This window comes from Melanostigma gelatinosum, assembly GCF_949748355.1.
Source record: "Melanostigma gelatinosum genome assembly, chromosome: 19".
Classification (NCBI taxonomy): domain Eukaryota; kingdom Metazoa; phylum Chordata; class Actinopteri; order Perciformes; family Zoarcidae; genus Melanostigma; species Melanostigma gelatinosum.
In genome coordinates, this window is record NC_136652.1 from 18,934,138 (window position 1) to 18,956,739 (window position 22,602).

Genomic DNA, 22,602 nt, shown 5'->3' on the forward strand with positions numbered 1-22,602 from the left:
AAACGGCTCATTCTAAACGAAAACACAACAGCTCAGCTGAATATACACAAAGGAATACATACTTATACATGTTATATTCTATTTCTGCCAATAGAGAGTGTTCCTTTAAGATTTGAAGCCACATTTTCAGGGGCTTTAAATAGATTTAAATATTGTTCAACCATTTCAGTAAATAAACTTTACCTCGCTCTCTGAACTTCCATCTCATCTGAGGTTGGTCCATTCTGGACATGGCGCTGGACAGCTGGACCTAAAGATGCAAGAGAGAGAGAGAGAGAGCGAGAGACAGAGAGAAAGAGAAGGAACAGATAAAGTGAAGTTGACCGTAATCCATTACAAGCAGCATAATGTTAATTGAAATTAGTGCCAGTCAAAAGACAATGAACGATCAAATGACTAAAACAGCAGTTGATCATTATGTCCTCTTTCTTCCAGAATGAGCAATGAAAAGCACATTAATCCCTCACTCTTGGTAATTGGTTCATCCGCTTTTTCAGTCGGAGGCAAGCAGACAGTAACACAAAGTGTGTGTGCACATAAGAGAGAGAGCGTGTTTACTCCTCTTACCCACAATGTGCTATTAAGAATACATGATGCTCACTTTACTTCTGCCATGGGAAAAATACACCCATCAAACACACACAAAGCTCACACACAGAGATGTCCGCCTGAGACTCGCGAGTACCGTAATATTCTATGATAAAATGCAACTTGTGGTTCAGGGTTATGAACCAGAGCGAGGTTTGGCAACCTTAAATTGGGAGCAGAGGAAATTCTGTCGCCTAAGACAAGAGTCGACAAGAGTTTCTGTAACACCCTTAAAAGTTTTGATAAAAGCTTGAAGACTGTTCGTCCCTGCTTCTTTCTTTCATCAAAATCCGCCCGGACAATGTTGTGTTACAAGATGTAAAGTCAGTGTACTGATGAAAAGAAATCCCAGGAGAGGAGGAGGCTCAATATCAAAGATCTGGGACTCCCTTTAGTGAGCGATCTCCGCCTCTTGCTCATGAGGACATTTTGAGCTACAAGGCACTTGGATGTAATCCGTTTAACACCGTAAGTGAGATCTGCAGATGGAGAGCCAGATAGGGAATGTAATTAATTGCAGACACGATAAGATGAGGACAAAAGGACTTTAACTCAGGGACTACAATCTAATCAGAGTGAATCATCAGTTTTTCAACAAAACTTTTTCTCATCGCCGAACTCCTCTGGGACAATATTAATCTTCATCGTTCCTCCTGAGAACAACTTGAGAGCAAAGGTTCAGAATTTACGTTCACATTTGTGGTTTGGCAGCGGCCTCTTTTTGAAAAATGAGGAATGGGATGAAGTCATTCTGAAGTTATGGGAGCAGAGGAGAAACGGTGCACTTTGTTGATTTGTGGTCGGTTTGCAGTCAATCGCTAATGGAAAGCCGGCGTCGATGTGAACAAAACAAAAACAATCGTGTCCTCCATTTGGGTCGCTTCCAAAGAGCCTGACCTCTTCTGTCTAATGAAAGGTGTCTCTGACATAACAGCTTTTACAGCTCTACAGTTAGGCTCTTCTCAGGGTCAATCCTCACTGACGATCCTCTCCACTGCTCACATCTCTAATGGAAGAGACTCTCTGGTGAGCCGATGGTTGATCGAGTAACAGAAACCCCAAAATAACACAGGACGACAAAGGAGCTGACTCACGCCTGCTATCAGGTACCTCATCCCAAAGACACTCACACGTATTACAAACAATGTTTCTCTCAAACACAAATACTGTGACGATTATCTCATTAATCTATAGATTCATTCATCTTTAACGGCGATCAGGACTGAGACGGGGAAAAAATAAAGAAACTTTATCAGAGATGTTCCACTTAATGGTAGTTTTAAACTTGTCTGTGTTATTTACACACGTGGGTAGGACAACAATGTGAAGTTATTTTTGGGGTCTGAAGTCTCTGTGCTGCAGAGATGATGTATTTTTGGAGGCCAACCCGCGAGCAAGCATCACACCGGCTCCCTTTACAAAAAGTCAATGGGATGTTTTCAAAGGGATCAAAATCTTCAATCATGGTATGGGTCATTTTATATCTCAATAACAACATACATCACGATATAGCATGTTTTAAGTAGTCTATATGAAATAACCACATGGTTTTGTTTACTCCTGTGTGGATTAAATATGGAGTAGTTTCTAATTTCATTAAGAACTTTCAAGCAAAATAATCAGATTTTCAGAGAAATTTGAGTTATTGTATATAACTATATTTCCATATATGATTTCATCACACGCAGCCTCTTTGCTGCATGTCATCCTGTCTCTCTCCAAGATATCAATATCCAATCAAGCAGAAGTCGCCTCCGTTACAGAGTGTGAATGTTGCCAACTCTCAAGAAGAATCACTTTGCAGCATTTTCTGCACTTTATGTTGCAGGTTCCAGTCATTTTTCATTTGAATGAATGTCTGAAACCTGTCCTCTCAGCCCTTTGAAAGCCGTAAAGGTCGGAGAAGCAACGTTCTTACTCTGGTGGCTCAATAACTTTAAAAATGGGCCAGTCTTTACTTTTACTCAAGTCGGTTTTTAAAACCAAAATGATTCCACTGAGGTAGAACACTGTGGTACATAAGACAGGACAGAACATGGGGAACACATTTGTATGAATGGACACCACAACCTTTAATAAGCTTTAAACACACACACAAACTTGAAATAAAAGTTCAGACACACACGGGGATCTTTAGTACCTACATGACATGCTGAAGAAGAGGAACCGGCTGTAGCAGACACAGAGGCACTGACAGACCCACTCCCCGCTGACCATGTTTCGGCTTCAGCTGCCCTTCCTCCCTCCATTACCTCTCTCTCTCTCTCTCTCTCTCTCCTCACCTGCCTTCCTTCCTCCCCCCTCCCAGCCACAGTATCATCTGTCATCTTCTTGTAACCCACACCTGCGGGCAGCAGCAGCGCAGCGAGCATCTCTGGTTAATGTTTCAAAAGGTCGGGTTTGTCTGTGGGCTGCGCTGCCTAATGGCACGCACGCACGCACGCACGCACGCACGCACGCGCGCGCGCGCGCACACACACACACACACACACACACACACACACACACACACACACACACACACACACACACACACACACACACACACACACACACACACACACACACAGAGCTGCTCCACATTGATCCCTGGTCCAGAGTGAGCCTACATACAGATCAAACGAGCTATCATATTTAAATGTCCCACAGAAAAATGGATTTGTTCAATAAGCCAATGAATAATTTACTCTATTAAAAGGTAAGAAATAATGGTAACAATTATAATTATAATAATAATAAAAAAAATCTCCTTGTATTCAACTCTATTATTTCCAGTTGTGAAGCTGTTACCAGCACTTGTTTTGGCATATTTGATTCATGACTTGGTTTTAGTTTAGTTTAGTTTGTATGAGACATTGTCAGGAATAAAAGGACAAAGTCCAGAACTTATTTCCATCGTTCCGGTCGAAACAATCATCGAACTGGAATCTCTTCATTTTGTCTTCATCTTTTTTGATCATCAAACAATAATCAACTCAGTATTTTAGCGCTGGAGCAGAATTTGACATGGGTCTTAACACCTGACCTTTTCACTCTTACAGGCGAAAGGAAGCGTCTTTCTGACTAAACCAGTGTTTATTGCTCATTACTTCTGCCACAGTCTACGCAGTGTTTACACTGTGCTCTAACGTGAGGACAAAGGGTCAGGTTGTGACCTTCTTACCACTAGAGGGGGCCAGCACACCTGCTTTGAGTGGAGGGGAAATCCCAAGACATCCTGATCATTGCCGAGGGTGAATGTGTTTAAGTCTAGAAGCACACAAATTATCTCTTCTGCCACGTAGGAGGGAAGAAACAAAGGCAGCGACACAAATCAAAATACTTCATAATTAAATGCCTCTTTCTGTCTGTGTGTGTGTGTGTGTGTGTGTGTGTGTGTGTGTGTGTGTATCCTCCTCTTGTGTTTTATTTTTTTGTGCACTTCTGTTTGGCTGCTGTCACTCGAGCCTCTTTGTTCCCCGTCCCGTGTTATTAGGCAGATGAAAAGATCTGCTCTCTAGCACGGGACCCAGGGGAGGTCTTCTCAATGACTCACTCAAATTAAGAGGCTGGAGGGGATTGCAGCTGCAGCTCCAGTAATGACGGGCGAGCTGCGATACTCACTCTGCCGCTCGCTCTTCATCAACTCGTCTGTCCTGCCTTTTACTACACATACACATACACACACTCGAACACACGGAGAGCTCAAGAGGATAAGATTGGCTCTCTTGCATGTGTATCCACCATTTGTAATAAGTCTTTTATAAGCACACTCAAAAAAACGATTCAAGCCCTTCTTAAAGGTGACACATTTAAATCGTGTTTGATTAATTGAAATATATCAAGTTAAAAAATGAACACATTTATATTTAATGGGTCTAACATAAAATGCATGAATACTTTCATTTATTAGATTTATTTGGGTTAGATGGTGTGTATCAACTCAAAATAAATGTGTTTGGTTGGGGGACTACCCCTTGCGCATGTACCAGATCACGTGCTCTCAGTCGTCTTTCCCCCCTTTCCGACTGCAGCAAGATTCAAACCGACCGTCCATTCTTTGGTAAGTAACTTTATATATTTTGTTGTAGTAGTTTAGAATGTACCTCGTTGTCAATCAAGGCTTCCATTCTGTAATAATGACCACAATGTGTGGAACAGACGTGATAACTTAGCCACACGACTGTTCCGTTTTTAATAAGATCGAAGGCACACAGGCTAGCTGGCAGGCTAGCTAGCAAGCTAGGTAGCCAACGTGGTTTGCATTATAGAGCAGACCAGAGATCAGGGTACTGTCATTAATACGGCTTGGACGCAGCGCCGAAGGCTTCCTTATGAACTGTCTGTATGCACTAAAAAACAGTAGGAGAGCAGTTAAACGAGCAGACTACGGTCTCCCCCTCTCCAGCGCCATAATGTCGGCAGGCAGAGCAGGCCGCAGAAGGCCACTCTCTAGTGGGCGTTCAGTTCTAGTGGGTTTAGCCACGTTTTCTTCACTGAAAAATGTTTAATATGAATAAATCATGAGCTCATAAAACCGCTGAATTCCTCTCACTCGCGCGGGCACCTGATGCATGAACACACGGAAGTCAGCGGTGTTTTATCGCAGCAGCCATAGAAATAGAAAGAGCGTAGAACGGACATTCCCATTCAAACCGATGTAACGGGATCAGAGCAGCGGCAGTTTGTACGTGTACCGTCGTCATTGTGAAGAACTGATCGATGTAGCGGGCTAACTTTTCTGTTATACTACGGTCAATGCGCAGTGTTGAGCACTATTTTCTTTTGAACTAGTAAAACGACCAAGACAAACATCGATGTCCGTTCTACTCATTGTATTTCTATGACCTTACACTGTGTGAACGCAGGCAGGAGTGCGAATGAGTTTTCAAGGCAAACAGTTTGATATTTTATTAAAATGACGGTCTTAATCTTATTTAACACGCTTGCATGATTTGATTTCTGTTGTATGTAGCTTTAGTGTTGCTGTAAAAGGTGAATTGCTAGTCTATTCTAAATGGTAACATTATATCTGCGAGTGCTCCAAAGCACTTTTGACTTGACTTTGTTTTATGTGAACTTTGGATTATTCCAGCCTTTCCCTCCACTAATATATTTATCTCATCTTTTGCAGTTTGATCAGCATTACCAAGCTTCTTGAGGCAACCTCCTAATGATAGCACGTAATAGGTTATATGCTCGATGCGAGCTGATCTCTCATTGTTATTTGTTCAGTTTGATATGTACTAATTCTCTTTATTCTCTTTAGGACTCTGCATGTGTCAGTGTAAAGAATGCAGTTTGGAACTAGCTAGCAGGTATTTCTTGTTGCATGGGCATTGTAGGGGCAGTTATCGCTATACATGTCCATACATTGCCCATGTACATTTAATACATGGAGTGAGCTTCTAAATCACACATGCTGAACTGCACATTCAACCAGAGATTGTGGAGCAGAGGCCCCTTCCCTGTTCCAGCAAAGTTAAGTAAGTAAATGTGTGTTTCTATGTGTTTACCATTTTGATGATTAATGGCTTCACAATCGCAATTTGAATCTAATAATCCCACATAATGTGATAGTAATTATAATAAACAAGTAACAAACAGCTGTATTTTGTTTGTTATTCAGGTCAATGCAGAGTTCCTGCTGATCACCGCCAAGCCATTTCAATCAAAGTTCATGTCACAGCTGGACCTCTTCTCAGACTCCCTGATACAGGGCTTAAAGAGCAAAGGAGGTGTGAAGGAGAAAAGGTCAAGGATGTCCTGACCATCAATGATTTGGTTAGTACATATGTATACAATATTAGTTTCACTGTATTGGGGTGGTTATTGGAATATTTTCTTGTCCATATCTGCTTTTTTAAAAACATGTGATGAATAGTAAATGGCCTGCTTTTATTCTGCTTTCATCCAGAACTTTTAGTGTGATGACATCAACACCAAAAGGGAGTGCATCTGAGAAGCCTGTCATCTACCTCAATGAAGATCCAGACTCTTTATCAATCTGGTAAGTTTATCGCAATATGTTTCCCATGTAGCGTCAAAGTGTTACCCACATATATATATATATATATATATATATATATATATATATACATGTTTGTGGATTAATTTAATACAAGTTTTCTGTGTTTGTGTTGTTGTCAGGCTTCCGCCGCTGAGGATGCAGTGAGGGACATCGCATTCACTGTCATAAGGATTTACATGATCCAAAGAGATTGGGAGCCAGAGGACGTGGGACTTGATCAACTGCATTAAAGTCCTGAACAACGTAGACGGTGTCATCATGGCGTTCATCATGCTTTGGGCTAATTTGTGCCCTTAATCTAAGCTTTCCAGACAACTTCAAGTACATCTTTGAGCTTCTCCAGAAGGTCATAATGAATTTGGATGGGCACAAGCTGAATTCTAAGATACAGGAGCTGAAAATCAAGATGTTTGCACAAGAGGTGAACACCAAGTGACAAAGCCAAAGAATCTTATCAGATCTTTTGGATGTTTTCTACTTTCATCTTCCGCCCAGTCAACGACAATCCATGACCTCATGGATGTTTTCCTGGTTCTGACATTTTGAAAAAATTGACTAAGCTGCACAGAGGCAAGCCAGAGACTGTAAATTACGGAACTTTTACATGTCACTGCAAGCTGGTTAAGTGTTTACCCGCAGAAAGTTTTGCCCAATTCACCTCCACATCCTAACTCGAGTGTTATTACTCTCTAACGTCAACTTGCACGTCCATTTTCCTCGTTGTCTGATTGAATGACTCTCTACTCGAGTTGAAATGGACCCTAACACGGTTCAATACGCTGTAACTTCCATTGACTATGAGTATCCTTGTTATTTATAATCTATAAGTTTTAGTTTGTGGATGTTTTGTGATTTTACTGTTGTAGCCCAAAAGTGGTCCGAGTTGCCTGTTTCTGCACATGATAACACATCATCGGCTATTCTTCAGTGTAAAGGAGTCCTTTTGTACTACCATCTGTACTGGTAGGAAAGAAAACAGCTGTATTGCTCTTGACAAACCAAAGTAGTGGGAATTTAGCACTTGCAATAGTGGTTGTACATATCGATTGCAGGAAGTTTTGTGCTTTTTGGAAATGATAGTTTCTGGTGAATGACTACACTGCAGTGCAATGATATTCCCTGTTTGGAGAGCAGTGCATAGCCTCCACCCTCATGGCGTCTTTGTTTGTGGCGCCAAGGGATTTGGGATAGCTTGGTATTTATTTGTCACCAGTTGTGGAGCTGTTACAAGACTACTGTTTTAATATTTAAAAACGATGAAAGATGCACTGTATAGATCCTTTTGGAATTTTTTTGCTATCCTTTTCTGATCAGTGTTTTTGTAAAAAAAAGCAAATTATATTTAAAAAATGAAATGCAGGCTCTAGAATCATGGATGTTCAGATTTGTACCATATTTAATGTATTTAAGCATTTTCAATAAAAAACACTTGAACTAGGTTTTGTCTCGTGTCTTAATTGGGGGTCAAATTAAAAAAAAGTTTTTTACCTGATTAATTCATTTCCAATGAATTGTACTATATTGAGTTGGACTAACACAAATCAATTTCATTTCATGAATGGTATTTTTTTATTTAGGTTGTATTTGATAAAATTGAGTCGGACTAACTCAATTTAATTATAGTGCATGGATGTTTTTAGTTCAAGTTAGGTTTAACTATATTTCCTCGGTGGAAAACCTGCCCACAATTTAATTGAGTTCATCCAATGAATTATTTTTTTGAGTGCAGGAAAACACAGCTGGAACTAATAACATAGATTTGTGTGCGACTTGATCCCCGACCTGCTTTGAAGGCAATGATAACCCCCCCACCACACACACACACACACACACACACACACACACACACACACACACACACACACACACACACACACATATGAAGGGAAAGGCCTGGCTGTCGCCTGATCAAAGAATTGATTGGCTCTTAGTTTAAGTACAGAATCCAAATAGCCTGTGTAATAGTAATATTTAACGCTAGATTAGTCTAATATTGTGCAATGGAGGTTTAATCTACCAACACATACGCATTTCCACATTTATATATTTACAAACAAATCTCGACGTACCGCTTATTTCAAGGCTGTAACCGGGAACGCTCTGGAAGACTTTAAAGGTGATGAGAAACAAAAAAGACAAAAAGAAGATGGCATCACATGGCGGCTAAGACAAGTGGTGTGACAAAGCACCAGCAGTCTAAATCACTGTGAGTCCATCAATGGCTTCCTGCTGCACTCTGAGTTTCTTTGACATTGTTCATATTTACCATACGAATATTTAGCTTGATTTATAAAAACAATATAAGGATGTGTGTTTACTGGGGGAATGTAAAAAGTTGTCTTTTTACTGCTCTGATATAGTTCACATGCCTCTAAATGACTTCCATCAATATAACAAGCATTTATTCTGCTGACACGAACCTTTCCTAAGCTGTGTTCAGTATCCTGTTCAATCTGCTTCCTGGATTAACCATATGTGAGCACTAGAAGCCAATAAATACAGTCTGGTGCTCAAGACAGGAAGCTGAGTATCAAGCAGGTACTATGTGCGTGCGCTCTTGAGGAAATCATCCATAACAGACTCCTTAAGTATCATTCCATGAGGGGAAACGCACCTCCATCCTGAGCGCTGAGGACGTTGAGGGCGAAGAGCATGGCGTTGGAGAAGGTGGTGGCCTCCTCCTTGCTGGCGAAGTTGAGGCCATAGACCTGCCTGGCGTCCCGCCACTGGTGGAAGGTCGGGGTGGCCTGGTTGTACTTGAGGCCCTTCACTATGGAGTAGTTGATGACCACCTGTGAGGGAGGAGGAAGAGGAGTAGTTCACTAAAGAAACACTGCAACACTGCTCTCATTACTCTTTTACGCCAGAGAAATCTAGAGTTAATGCATACACAAACACAGACTTTGACCAACATAAGATTCTCACCTGCACCTGTTTCTGTTTTAAACCACAACTATTTCCTCCTATTAACAATCCCAAATATCCTGAGTTATCTGCATGTTACAATCCTCCACCCAGCCTGATGAAATCTCTCTCTCTGTTGACCAAACGTCTGAGATGTACTCCACATCTACGCTAGTCTCACGGCAGCGTTATACCTGCTGGTCCTGCAGTTTGACGCCCACCACTCTGAAGGTGTTGTTGGCAGTGTTGTGGTAGATGTTGATGCGGCTGAATCCCTGCTGTCCAGGCTTGATGGGCACCCACTTCTTGCTGGTGTCATCGTAGACCATGACCGAGGCCCGGGCCTGGCAGATACTCTGCTCACTGGGAGAGAGAGACAACAGGACAGAGATGAAGGAGTTAGTTATGTGTAGAATTCATCAGTTCAACAGTGGTGTTTCATGACCTTCTCCATGTGTTTTTTTATTTTTTACAATGCAAAGAGACAGAGGAAACGGGAAAATGATTCATGTCTCTCCATTGACTTTGTGAAGGTGCCTACTTGTCACTTTCGCCTAAATGCTGTCGTGTGGCGTGGTATGCACTACCAACAGGGTAAAGAACCCAGAACTAAGTTTTTATACGCTGCCAAACTGAAATAGTGAGCCTTTAAAAAGACAAAAGTGAGACATCATCAGGAAGAATGGGAGAACTGTGGGATCCGGACACTCAGGAAGCCTAAACCCAGCAAGTATCTTGTCCAAATGTCAGTTTTAGGCAAACTACATTTCTGTAAGTTACGCTAAAGAATTTTGACAGCATGCAACTTGTTTTATAGTGGAATGTGGATCAATCAGAAAGCTATGGGCATGTAAACATAATGCCGCAGTATTATGTTTACAAGTGCCTTCACTAACAGCTCTGCGTCATCACCTGCATCCTTGGTAGACATACAGTAGGGCGGTTGAATAATAATCTAGCTACAGGCATTTTGTAAGCGGTCTCTATGGCAGACAAAAAGACGTGCTGAATCGCTACAAAGTGAAGAGGACAACAGAAGATCAAGGTGGAAGTATGGGAGGAATGAGGAGAAAAACACATGGGAGGAACACAGAAACAATTTTGACTTGCAAATGAGATTAGCGAGAAGAGTCCCATCTGTGCATTTGCCTCTTTGCCAAGCTAAAATGAGTGGATCGACCCCTGAGGCCGATTGAAAGAGCTGCGTCAGAGAATAGGAGGGAAAAGAGAAAAGGGGGAAAAGTCTTGGCTTGTAGAGTTTAGTGTGTGGATGCAGCATGAAGAAGCCTATACAGGGAGAGACAGTAGTGCATCATAGCCTACGTGATTAAAGATAAGGATCATGTTTAAAATATATTATAGAAGGAATAGTTTCACATTTGCCAAGAAATGAATACCACTCTCGTGTCTCTACTTTAAGCTTGGGCCTGGACACAGTTAGCTTAGCATGAGCTTAACATAAATAGTGTACATTCTACCTGTGAAGATTAGCGTTAGCATTGTCACAGTGAGCATGCCAGCATGCTGTGTTTTGGCAGAAAATATAACTGTGTCCATTTCAGCCTTGTTAGCATGGCTGTGGACTCTTGTTACATGTCGCCAGTAGTCACGAAGTAGAAATACTTCGTGACTGTACTTAAGTCGTTTTTTTGGATATCTGTACTTTACTTTACTATTTATATTTCTGTTGACTTTTACTTTTACTTCACTACATTTTGCAAAGAAAACTGATACTTTTACTCGCTACAAAATCAAATCTATCTTTAGAAACAAAATTAATCATGAGAGCAGCGTCGGGGACTGTGGTGGAACACAGACTGCAAGCAAGCAGGTTTGGTGAATCAGTGGTCCTAGCAGCAAGTTAAATCATTGGTTAATCACGTTAATGCACAATTGCAAACAAGTGCTCTCAAAGCCGCGGTGTTTTGATTCCCAGTGATGCCCAGGATGCTACATGCTATAAGCTAGCGGGCGACTATGAGTAGAATTCCACACAGGACGGGTGGGATGAGGAGAGGTGGACGGGTCAAACAAACACTGGTGTTTCCTCCAGGAGGCCGCAGTTTGTGCCGTGTGTGAAACGAGAAGCCAATGTTGATTTATTTGTGACGTGACTTCCGTACTTAAGCAACGCCACTTCCGTAGATATTTTAACGCAAACCACGATCTTTTCCGAAACCTAACTAAGTAGTTTCATCGCCTAAACCTTAGTTGTTTCCTGTGAAGATGGAAGTTTATTTTGTAAAGACAGTATGCATGTAACAAGCCAAAACAGACTCATGTTGCTGGACTTTTGCAGGAAAAACTCACGAAAAATTAGTAACTTTTCGTAAGATATCAATAAAACGGGGATGAATTTATATCATTGTATAAAGAGAGTGACATGAGAAGATCAATCTCATGTCTGTAAGTTAAATCAGCGATAATCACTCTTTTAAAGTGATTAGTGACTCGTCTAAAACATTTAAAAAAGGAATAACTTCAATGGAATCATTCTATACACTGTAGCTTCTTTACATTGTAATACAATGTAAAGAAGTTACATTCTAATACAATGTAGCTTCTTTACATTCCAATAGAATGTAAGGAAGTTACATTCTAATACAATGTAACTTCTTTACATTCTAATGGAATTGTCTTCTGAAGATGAACAGGACATTTTTCAGGTTCAAGTAATGACTGGGTTGCTGCTTTAGTATTGATCATGTTTTGATATTTGAGTCATGTTGTGGATGATCAGATGGAGCTATGATGGTAGCAGTCGCCCAATTGCAGATTCAGCTTGAGCAAAACCTTTTCCTATTGTGTTCAAATCAGGCCCATAGGAGTTTACAGGGCAGGTGTCCTTTCTCTAAACACTGACCTGATGCATCAAGTGGATATGTTTTGCTGAACATAATATTATGCATTTGTCCTCTACATCCTCTAGTCTAATGAGCAGACTTATAAACGCACTGTTACAACTCCTTCATAGTGTCATATTGCTTTTCGGAGAATTATGATGATAAGTTCATAGTAGATGCAAAAGTATACTTATGTACAATATATTATGTTGAACATTGTTGCTCCTGGATGGATCACAGCCAACCCAATTATTGTCAACACAGCTCCATGTCCTTGGTCATGGTGCCACAGCACTTAAAAGAATAAACTTCATAATTCTCAAAATTCTGACCCTTTGCTTTTTTATTAACAGCATTTACTTGTACTTTTACTTTCAATACTTAAGTACATTTAACATCAGAAAATTACTTTTGAGACTTAAGTACAATAAATATCAGATACTTTAAGACTTTTACTCAAGTAGGATTCTAATCGGTGACTTTTACTTTTACTGGAGTCATTTTCCAGGAAGGTATCTTTACTTTTACTCAAGTATGGCTTTTGGGTACTTTATACACCACTGCATGTCGCACATATTAAACAAACACGTTACAAAGTTAGTGAGCATTGAAAGGTGCCTCTAGGCTCTATAGCTCCATATTTACAGACATGAGAGTGATGTCAATCTTCTCATCCAACTCTCAGCAAGAAAGCGAGTCAGCCAACTTCCAAAACGTGTCAAACTATTCTTTTAATAAGAGGGAGTGGGATTGTAATGCTCGGATATTTTTGAATTTTGTCATCCCACTGGAAAATATGTATTTTGGGATAGAAATGTCTTCACGATGCCTACTCTGCAAGATATGTGCACACAGAGCATCAAAAAGAAACACATCTAACCTTTCTGAAGATAAGTATTCATGAAACGAAAGCACCGGGCTAACATTAGGATAAAGAAAATAATACTAGCTGTCCTTCTCTTTCACTTCAAAGCACACTGAAAAGAGAGCAGTAGGAAGCAGATGAAACTTGTAGGACCAGAGTCTATTCAAATAACTCAACAAAAGGAAAAAAGAGCTCCTTATAATACCCTGCTGCATGAATTTTAAGCTGGAGTTATAAATAACTTTCTCCCAGGTTGAGCCTTACTCTCTACACACAGACACACACACACACACACACACACACACACACACAAGGGTTATTTTGCATTACACTCGAAATCAGCCCGAGCACCAGCAGGGCAACGAAGTATTTAATTTATTTTCTTTAACTTGTCGACACTGTTAATTTTTAAAAAGGAGTTCTTGGCAACGAGCTGAAAATGGATTTGGAGGCCCAGAAGCATGAATAAATGAGGTTCTTGTGCTAAAAGAGACTCGAGCAGGAAACATGATGAAGACGGGGAGAAGAAGATGGAGTGGTGGGAAAGGAGAAGAGAGAGAGAGAGAGAGAGAGAGAGAGAGAGAGAGAGAGAGAGAGCGAGAGAGAGAGAGGAGCTGTGAAGAAGCTGAGGCAACAAGAAAACAAGTTTGTCTGACTGACAGTTATAGGACTCACACACACAAACACACTCATGCGTGCACATGCACACAAATGCAAGAAGGTCGTGTAGATCCCTCCACGCAACACCCGTTGAAAAATTAACAATTGCTGCTCAGGACATGAATAAATCAGATGCTTTGGAATGTACATTGACAGCACACACACACACACACACACACACACACACACACAGACACACACACACTCTAAATGCCATCCTACTTCATGGCCTGTTCATGTCCGTGCAAGCGCAAATTCAAGCTGACAGGGACAGACAGAGAAATCGAGCTGCTCAGAAATCGTCTTCCATTGAGGCAAAGAAATCGTCCAATCCCAGAGCAGGAAGTAAAAATAGAAAGGTGCTCACTCACTCACTCAGGCAAAAAAGCAATTTTGCATGATGGTGCAAATTTCGGTTGGGCTCTCGTATACATAACAATGAAAATGCTACATTTAGATCCAGCTATAAAATATCAAATTTTATCCCTCAATGACTTTAAGCGTCACCACGTAGCCTTGAGAGTGCACGCACAAAATAAAAACATTTTTCTGCAGTACACAGGTCAGATGCAAGAGTTTCACAAGCGTTTAGCACTTCCCTTCATCACTGATGAGGATGTAACGGCCTCCTCACACCTGGACCAGTCACGCCGCTGGTTCACTCTATTCTCTCTAACCAGCGGCTTCAAATCGTCAAAGTGTTTCGTTCCCCTCTCTATTTCTGGTGCCGCACTTCCTGTCTGCCTGCACTAAATTTACTCTGCTACCGTCACCCCTCTGCTCCAAGATGAACAGCACAACCATGAGCTGTCACAGTAGAGGGATACGCTTATGACAGAGGAAACGCAGGTAGAATTAAACACATGAAGAGGAGAGGGACATATGATGCGAAATATTCACATAAGGAAAAAAAAACCCTGAAGCATGAAACATAACTAGCACGTTGATCCTCTCTTCTGCTGATGAATTGACAAAGAAGGAGGTGGAATTTAAATATAGCACAATTACTGCTTGGAAATGGAATTTTGCAATCGAGCAAAGGTGGAAATTCTCACATTTACACATAATTTATTGCTTTTGTGTAAATTGGTGTCCCATCAATTTCTCCCATCTGGGAGAAATAAAGTCCGTATCTATTTAGAATTTCATTGAATCTGAGAGTGAATGTTTTCATTCATTTCTCCCAGAGGGCAAGTCAGTTAGCAAACTGCTAATATCAGTAGCTCTGAGTCGGTTATGAGCCTTTGGTAGCTGAAACATGAAACAGTATAAATGTTACTCCGTTCTCGTGATAACATTTGTGCAACTATGTGTGTGTGTGTGTGTGTGTGTGTGTGTAGCTGTGAGTGTTTGCACGTGTCTGTCTGTTACACTAATCGGTGCTGTCAGAGGGCCTCGTATGCGACTCGGTCTCCGTCCGCGCAGCAGCTCGTACACCACCCTGCAGACATCACAACATCAAAGCTATTGTGCTGCTCCACTTTCTGGGGCCTCCTCGCTCAAGGCAGCGGTGCGCTAAACAACAAACAAGGATGTGCCCGAAATAGAAGCTGCATGCAAATTTGTGGACACGCGCGCATTTCAGATTAATACTGTTTGTCTACACTCCATTTTGGGTGAATGAATGACTGCAAATGGTAACCAAAATCATAGACGGTGACAAAAACCTTCAACCAATGTTCGAAAAGATTTCGTGTGAAAAGTTGACGATGGATGTCGGCGTGAGGGACGTGATTTTCTGCAAGGCAACATGATCAGTCTCCTCCGATTCTACAAACCTGCAAGTGAGAAGTTTCTCCAAATCTGATTGAATTACTTTCTGTTGCAAGTAAACCGTGGCCTTTTGCCAACAGTGAGAGTGGAGGGCAAAGGTTGCGGTGTTGAACATTTCAGCAAAGGCCAAGCACATCTGTTGACACTGCGAAAGCACAGAGAGCAGCAGTGTGTGGCTGATGCTGTAACGTTTGGGCTTTACTCTCTTGGCAGCCATGAGAATGTAAATGAAACCTTTTTACTGTCCATGCAAGTGGGAATTTGTCAGACAAGATAAAATTTGATAAAGCAAAAGAACAAAACTAGACCGCCTTGTGGTCGTTTGGCTTCGCTTACAGTCGTGTTGTAGTTTACATGTGAATCCAACTCACACATCATCATTTTACCCTGTTAGACAATTGTGTGAAATTGAAACTTCTGCACAACAATTTCCCCTCGGGATGAATCAACTTCCATCTTATTTTATCTTAAGACATCAAAGACATATAGCACCTTCGAGACGAGCTAGAAAGGACGCGTCGCCTACAATTCGACAAAAATTGTATCCCCAAGTTGCTGCCACAAGATGAAATGTTAATACATCAAGACACGCGCACGCTTCTCACAAAAGAGAGCTGTCAACAAACAAATCTTCATACTTAAAAACTGAGCACCATGAAACCAAGAGCTGGTATTCTTACTGGTGATGCTGATTATGTTTTGGTGTATTTTGTGATTTTAAGCTCAAAATGTGAGTTCAATTAGACAGGTTTACGCTTACTCAGCACACAGCTGAACTGATCCTATAGACAACGGCAACAAGAAAAGCACTGTTAACAGCTGACGATCTGACCTCATGATTCATGATTTAAGCACCAAACAAAGCTTAAATCATCAAGAACGACATATTAAGGACATATGCAAATAATGCATAACAGCAAGAAGACAGAATTCCATCAAACCAGGATTCAAACCAACTCGTTCTCTGCAGGTCACGGCGAGAAATACACTATCAAGCGAACAAACTGCCTGACAACATTGTCCCCTAATGGAAACAAGCCAGTGGCAGCAGTGGCGGTCATTAGGAGATCAAAATGCCCTGAACTGATTGGAAGGATTAGCTCATCCGACAAGAGGTTTATACAAAGTAAAACCTCCTGATGACGCACCACCAACGAGAGAAACCGTGAGCACGGAGCTGTAGCCCACTCGCCCTGAAATGACAGGGTATCAGGAAATGATAATTATATCATAATAAAAGCCAGCATGCATTGAAGACAAAGAGAAGGAGGATACTCGGCTTTAGATTTTAAATATAGTGGATGATGCATGTCACTACTTTTGTCAAACAGAGAGAGAAATCCCCGCTCTTATTCTGAAATAAGACGTGGGTGTGATCTGTGAGGTGAGAGTGACACGTGACATTTGAAAACCAAATATTGCGTTCTCCTCTGTGATTTGTCGCTTCTCGTGTGCAGAAACGTCACAACACGTTGCAGCAGCGAGACGAGCCGAGCTATAAGACTTAGCACCACATTCCTAATATCACTGTCTGCTGTTCTGGTGCCTCAACAGCCTATGACTTTGAGTTAATTCACATTACAATTTAAGGACATATTAGTATGTTAATTCCGAACAAGACAGTAACTTAATCAAGGATGTCACAGTTGCTTTAAAATCTTAATTTGTATCCATTTTTGTTGCTGATTCACTGTCCTTCATCACTGTAAACCTTGAGGCAGTTTTTAGATTTGTGTCTCAGTAGCAATGAAAGAGTAGAGCGGATCATAATAACGTGTCTTTGTGTCCCGCAGCCAGCTGCTTAGAGAGAACAGCCAAATCCCAGTTAGCTGGCAGAACAATCGTCACCACAAATTGTTTGTCTAACTCCTTGACAAAATGCTCTCTGTTCCCCTCGACAGGAGGGAAATCATGGAGCCTGCAAACCGGCCCAAAAAGGGTGCACAATGAAACGTCTTGTGTGTGTGTGTATTTCTGCACGTGTGAGCGTTCATCTGCATGAAACATCAAAGCTGCAGAAAGCAGAAAGAAGAACAGCTGAGAGCTTAAACATGTATAAGCGTGCCAGGGCAGAGCTACATTAGCAATGAGCCTGAGCCTGAGCTAAACCTCAGCTTTCATGGAAAATGGGATAAATCGTGCTAAACTGACACCACGATCCAACCACAGGGGCCAGTTGGCATAATGAGGAGCCACTTTGGGTAAATTACATTAATTTGTGCTCCCATCTGAGTCTATCTGCTGTCAAGCGTCACTTCAGAAAAGATGCACACGCACTGTCAGAAAGAGTTTGTCCCAGTTGCCGCTGCAGCGTCTGTGAAACTGAAGCCTGCTGTTTTGGATGTCGGCCATGTTTGTTCTGCAAAAATGTTCAGGCAGCTTGTTCTCGTGAAACTTTGTGGAATGATCAAAAAGTTTTTATGTGCAAATGTATTCTCTGCACATGAAACATTCTGCAACAAGGACTGCAGTAGGAAGCAGGCGGCAGCACTAAAAGGAAATATTGTAGAGCAATGAAGCTGTTTCCTAAAAATGTTAAAACTAATAATTCGGCGAATCTTCAGCAAACGTCTTTCTGTTTAAAGCATTACTTCAACTAGAAGCAAACTTTAGTAACAAGTGTTTCCGAAGTTCTTTGTTGTAATTTGCTTTAATGTACCCTAAAACTAGCTAATGACAGCTAAGAGCTGAGAAAGAAAACAGATGAACCTGACAAGACCAATAGACACCGTGCATGTGCTATAATGTTCATTTCACATTTAAGACCGGTGTTAAGTAATCGGACGATCTTGTGGTTTGCTAGCCGACTATTTTTATTGCGTATTTCCATGAAATTCACTAAAGTGAGACGGCAAAATCGTTGCAGTCATCTGGGTTCAAACGTGGCCGAACTGGCATTGGAGCAGAAATGTGAGTGAAACTAAACTGCTGAGAACATTTACATCAACTGAGCTCTGCAGGACACAACTGCCCCTCGAAGCTCAAAAGGCTCTTCGCTAATAATAATTACATGTTGACACTACTCACATATGACTTGAGTCCAATTGTACATATTTTGTGGCCGCTTGAGCAGAGATTTGTGGTAGAAGAAGATGCAGAGGACGAGTTCTTATTGCGAAAAACTAGTTTCCGTAACAGTCGTACAAATCTCAGATTGCTACTTTGTTTATGTGATGTTATTTTAAATCCTGAGAGTTGAAATTCAGTGTACAAATCTGACTCTTGTGTTAAAAGATGCCCCTTGTCCTCCAACCTACAGTAGAAACATACTAAAAGAAAGCCACATTACAGCCCATCTGTCTACAACATCTGGAAGTGAAAAGCCCCATGTATACTATAATTGGGAATCAAATGAATAAGGACAGTTGTGTGTGTGTTTGTGTGTGTGTGTGTGTGTGTGTGTGTGTGTGTGTGTGTGTGTGTGTGTGTGTGTGTGTGTGTGTGTGTGTGTGTGTGTGTGCGCATGCTTCTGTTCGGTGGTATAAATCACTGCATGCTTATCTGTGGTAGCATATTTATGCATATATCTGTGAAAAACGGTCGAGGAGAATGTAAACTGTCTGGCTGGTTTGCAGGCCAGTTATATAAGCAGCTTGCTTGCTTGAATATTTGAGGTTTTGGTGGTGAACGGGGGGGCAAGAGGAAAACAAAAGTGAAGCAGGGAGAGTGAAAAGAGACAGAAGACTGAGAAGAGACAGCTGCGCTGACAGCAGATGTTCAAACAGCCGGTTCTAAAATAGCCCTGGCTGATTTAGATTACAACCCAATACATGTGGAAATCACCCGCTCCCTGTGTGCTTGAGTTACATGTTATAGTTTCGGACTGACAGTCTGTGGCCTGACAGAGAAGATGGTCACTCTGACTATAAAGCAATGGCTCATGGGAAAGCTGTAGTGTGACTCAGTAATAGTTATTATTGTTGGATACGGCACCGCATACGAGTACCAAAATAGAGCTGCAGTTTTTAAGCTCCATCTCCATGGACCCAGAGTTTCAAATCATCTCTCTCTGGCCCCGTTTTTGCCGGCTATTGTGAAAGCCAATCTGGCAAATCGTGCACTGTTTTAGACCACTGACACAATTCAAGATATTATAGCCAGAAAATAGCAATTAAAACGAACATGCCACTGAGTTTGTAGTGCAGTGAATTTGTAGAACAGACTACTTGTATTTGTGTTTTTAGCCACACTGGGCATCCACCACTTTGGTCCAGGCTAAATATCTCAACAAGGATTGCCATGATATTTGGTACATTGTACCTGCTGAACACCAGCCTTGTCATTGTGAGCATGTTAGCATGCTGACGTTAGCATTTACCTGTAAGAACCTCTTTGTCCCAGTCCGGTCTCACAGAGACTCTGGTTGCAGACTTGTTTACATTTATGAAATGACTGGTTTTAGTTCATGTCAATAACTTGCAGAGACTTGAAACTGGTCGGCGATATGATTTCCTAGATGGTTCATTTAAACGCCTGCTGGATTCATTGATATTTACAGAAGTGGTTTTAATGCTAAATCCCATAATCCTTTAATGCCGTTTTCCTTTTTTTTTTTTTTTACGTAACCAAAGCTTGTGAGTTCAGTGCTGTGAGGGGACTAAGCACTTCCTGTCCCTTCAATCAACCCCAAGACGAGGTGGGAAAAAACATTCATCTGTCTCTACGCTGCAGAAACATAAACACACATATGTTCTTTTCATACGAGGCCACGTTTTCTATCCAACCCTCAGGCTCCAAGAAAACTTTTGTACTTCTTATGTGCACGACACTGTATTCATTTCTTTGCTTGTGTTTGATGCTGCAAACCTCTATGTGATGTGACGCCTGCAACAAAAGTTATTCAAAAGCATGCTAATCAAACAGTCTGAGAGTGTGTGTGTGTGTGTGAGTGTGTGTGTACTTGAGTGTACTCAGCTCGTGTGTATTTGAATGCATGCCAGAGCCTGGAGACCCTGCAGAGAGGACGCCACACACATGCACACACACACACACACACACACACACACACACACACACACACACACACACACACACACACACACACACACACACACACACACACACACACACACACACACACACACACACAAACACACACACACTCCTATCCTCACCGCCGACTGCTGAGACCCCGCAAGAGCACGCTAATCTGTTGGCATGACAACTGGAGTGGAATATTCGCTTGGCCTGGAAAATATGGCGGTGAAGAAAAGATGAATGAGCAGTGAGATACGAATAAAAATATTTTTTTTAAAACAGCAACATTGGCCTTCCGACGGTCTGCTCTCTAATTACAGAGCCCTTCACAATGTCCTGTCTCATCCTCTCATCATACATGTCACATACGTGTCTCACGTGGCTGTGTGTTTGTCCGGCCGTGTGCATCCACATGAGTGTAACGTGATGGAATATTGTTTGAGCTCGAACCGCTGTCCCGTCGCCTCGGAGGCAGACACTGCAGACCCTGCAGACCGTAAAGCATATTCATAACTGTGTCTACTGTACGTGCTGCCTTGCTTTGGGTTTTTTTGTTGTTCTCCTTTCAAACCGCTAATAAAGCCTTAAACGTCTCTGACAGTCGGAGGTCAGCTGGGTCGGCCAGGAGGGTAAACCGCTGCGTCCCGGTGCCATAAAACAGGCCCGAATTTATAGTTTAATTCCAGCTGAAAGATTGCGAAGAGAGTGCAAGGATGAGGGTTTCTTTTACTGCTGCTCCGCATGATCGCGTAAAGCATTTAAGAGTTTGAGAGTCTGAGAGAGCACAGCAGTGGGAGGGCAGAATCAGGAGGTTTTAATGTGATATCAGGTACTCGCAACTTTAAAGTTGGGCTCATAAACGCATGTATTATTAAGTGTGATGGATAAGATCATACAGCTTTAAGATTAACATTGAGTTTAAGAGTCGTGTTAGTGGATTGAAGGAGGACGTTTTCATTTCTGACTGTGGCTTTTTGAGCCACATGTACAAAATCTAAAAGCTCTTAACTGTGTTGTCACGTCAGCAGAATTACTGGTACACAAGGTCTGACAGAGTTGGCGAGCTCACTCTGGATAGTCTCTTAACTGTTGTCTTTAAATTGACTTGTTCCCTCCTAACTATAAGTAAAGTAAACGTTTCTGTTTCATGTGTGGCATTAAAGTCTTCAAGTCCAGCAAAGAGCCAGACATTCCTGTCTAGTTTGCTGTTCGTGGGAATCTTGATGCCAGCTTAATGAGCATTTGCTGGAATGTTTAATAGAGTCTAGCGCCTCAGGACGTCCTCGTCTACCTTCAGCCGAAGCAATGTGCGACTGTAAACATAAGAGGAATCAAACTTTGTTGACACGGAGGTCAAGCATTCTCCCAATCAACAAAGACGTGAGCCGACAAATTCAAAGGGCAGAGGGGCTTAGACCTCATGCCGAGAGGGAAAACGAGAAAGACTGGGAGGGGAAAATACGGAAAATTAAGAAAAAGAAGAGGAAGGGGGAAGAGAACGACAGAGGCAGGAAGATAAACCGAGGAAGCAGAGAAGATACAGAAGATAGGGAGCACAGCAGAGAGGGGGGGTGGCTTTAAAAATGCATGTGTCTCCATTTGGCAGAGGGGGGGGAAAAGAAAAAGATTCCCAGCAGGGAGAAGGCTGTAGGTGAGCTGGAGCATCAACACTCAGATTGTCTAAAACAAACACGTCCGTTTCCCTGGAAGAAAAGAAGAAGGAAGGAAGGTGAGCGCGACGGGAAGGAGAGGAGGAAGCTGTGGCGATGCCCTGAGGCTGTGCTCCATGATGCCGTTTAACTTCTGCGAAGCCTCTCACACACACACACACACACACAGCGCAGACATGTTTACATGTAACCCATTTTACAGTTGAGCGTTTGCTGAAGGCCATCAGGTTAAGTGCTCTCCATTGCAGACAGTGGAACCTAATAACTCACACTCACACTCTGTAATTATCCGACTCGTCCTCTTTTGACTAC

At 41.8% G+C, this 22,602-nt stretch overlaps 1 protein-coding gene and 1 long non-coding RNA gene across 5 annotated transcripts in view; one reads left to right on the forward strand and one right to left on the reverse strand.

Moving 5' to 3' along the window:
• Positions 1-22,602, reverse strand: part of evlb (Enah/Vasp-like b) — a 39,630-nt gene that overhangs the window by 5,911 nt on the left and 11,117 nt on the right. For 3 of the 4 annotated variants that reach the window (XM_079290397.1, XM_079290395.1, XM_079290394.1), the window contains exons 2-5: positions 9,697-9,865; positions 9,213-9,390; positions 8,668-8,706; positions 184-250 (exon numbers count right to left, since the gene is read on the reverse strand). In XM_079290397.1, the coding sequence (XP_079146523.1) occupies positions 184-250; positions 8,668-8,706; positions 9,213-9,390; positions 9,697-9,865 (453 nt within the window). The remainder of the gene's footprint in view (positions 1-183; positions 251-8,667; positions 8,707-9,212; positions 9,391-9,696; positions 9,866-22,602) is intronic. The other variant, XM_079290396.1, reaches the window with a different exon arrangement.
• On the forward strand, positions 4,601-8,036 carry LOC306792993. Its single transcript, XR_013772858.1, has 5 exons — positions 4,601-4,630; positions 5,837-6,053; positions 6,197-6,351; positions 6,485-6,577; positions 6,718-8,036. It is a non-coding gene; the product is annotated as an uncharacterized lncRNA (long non-coding RNA).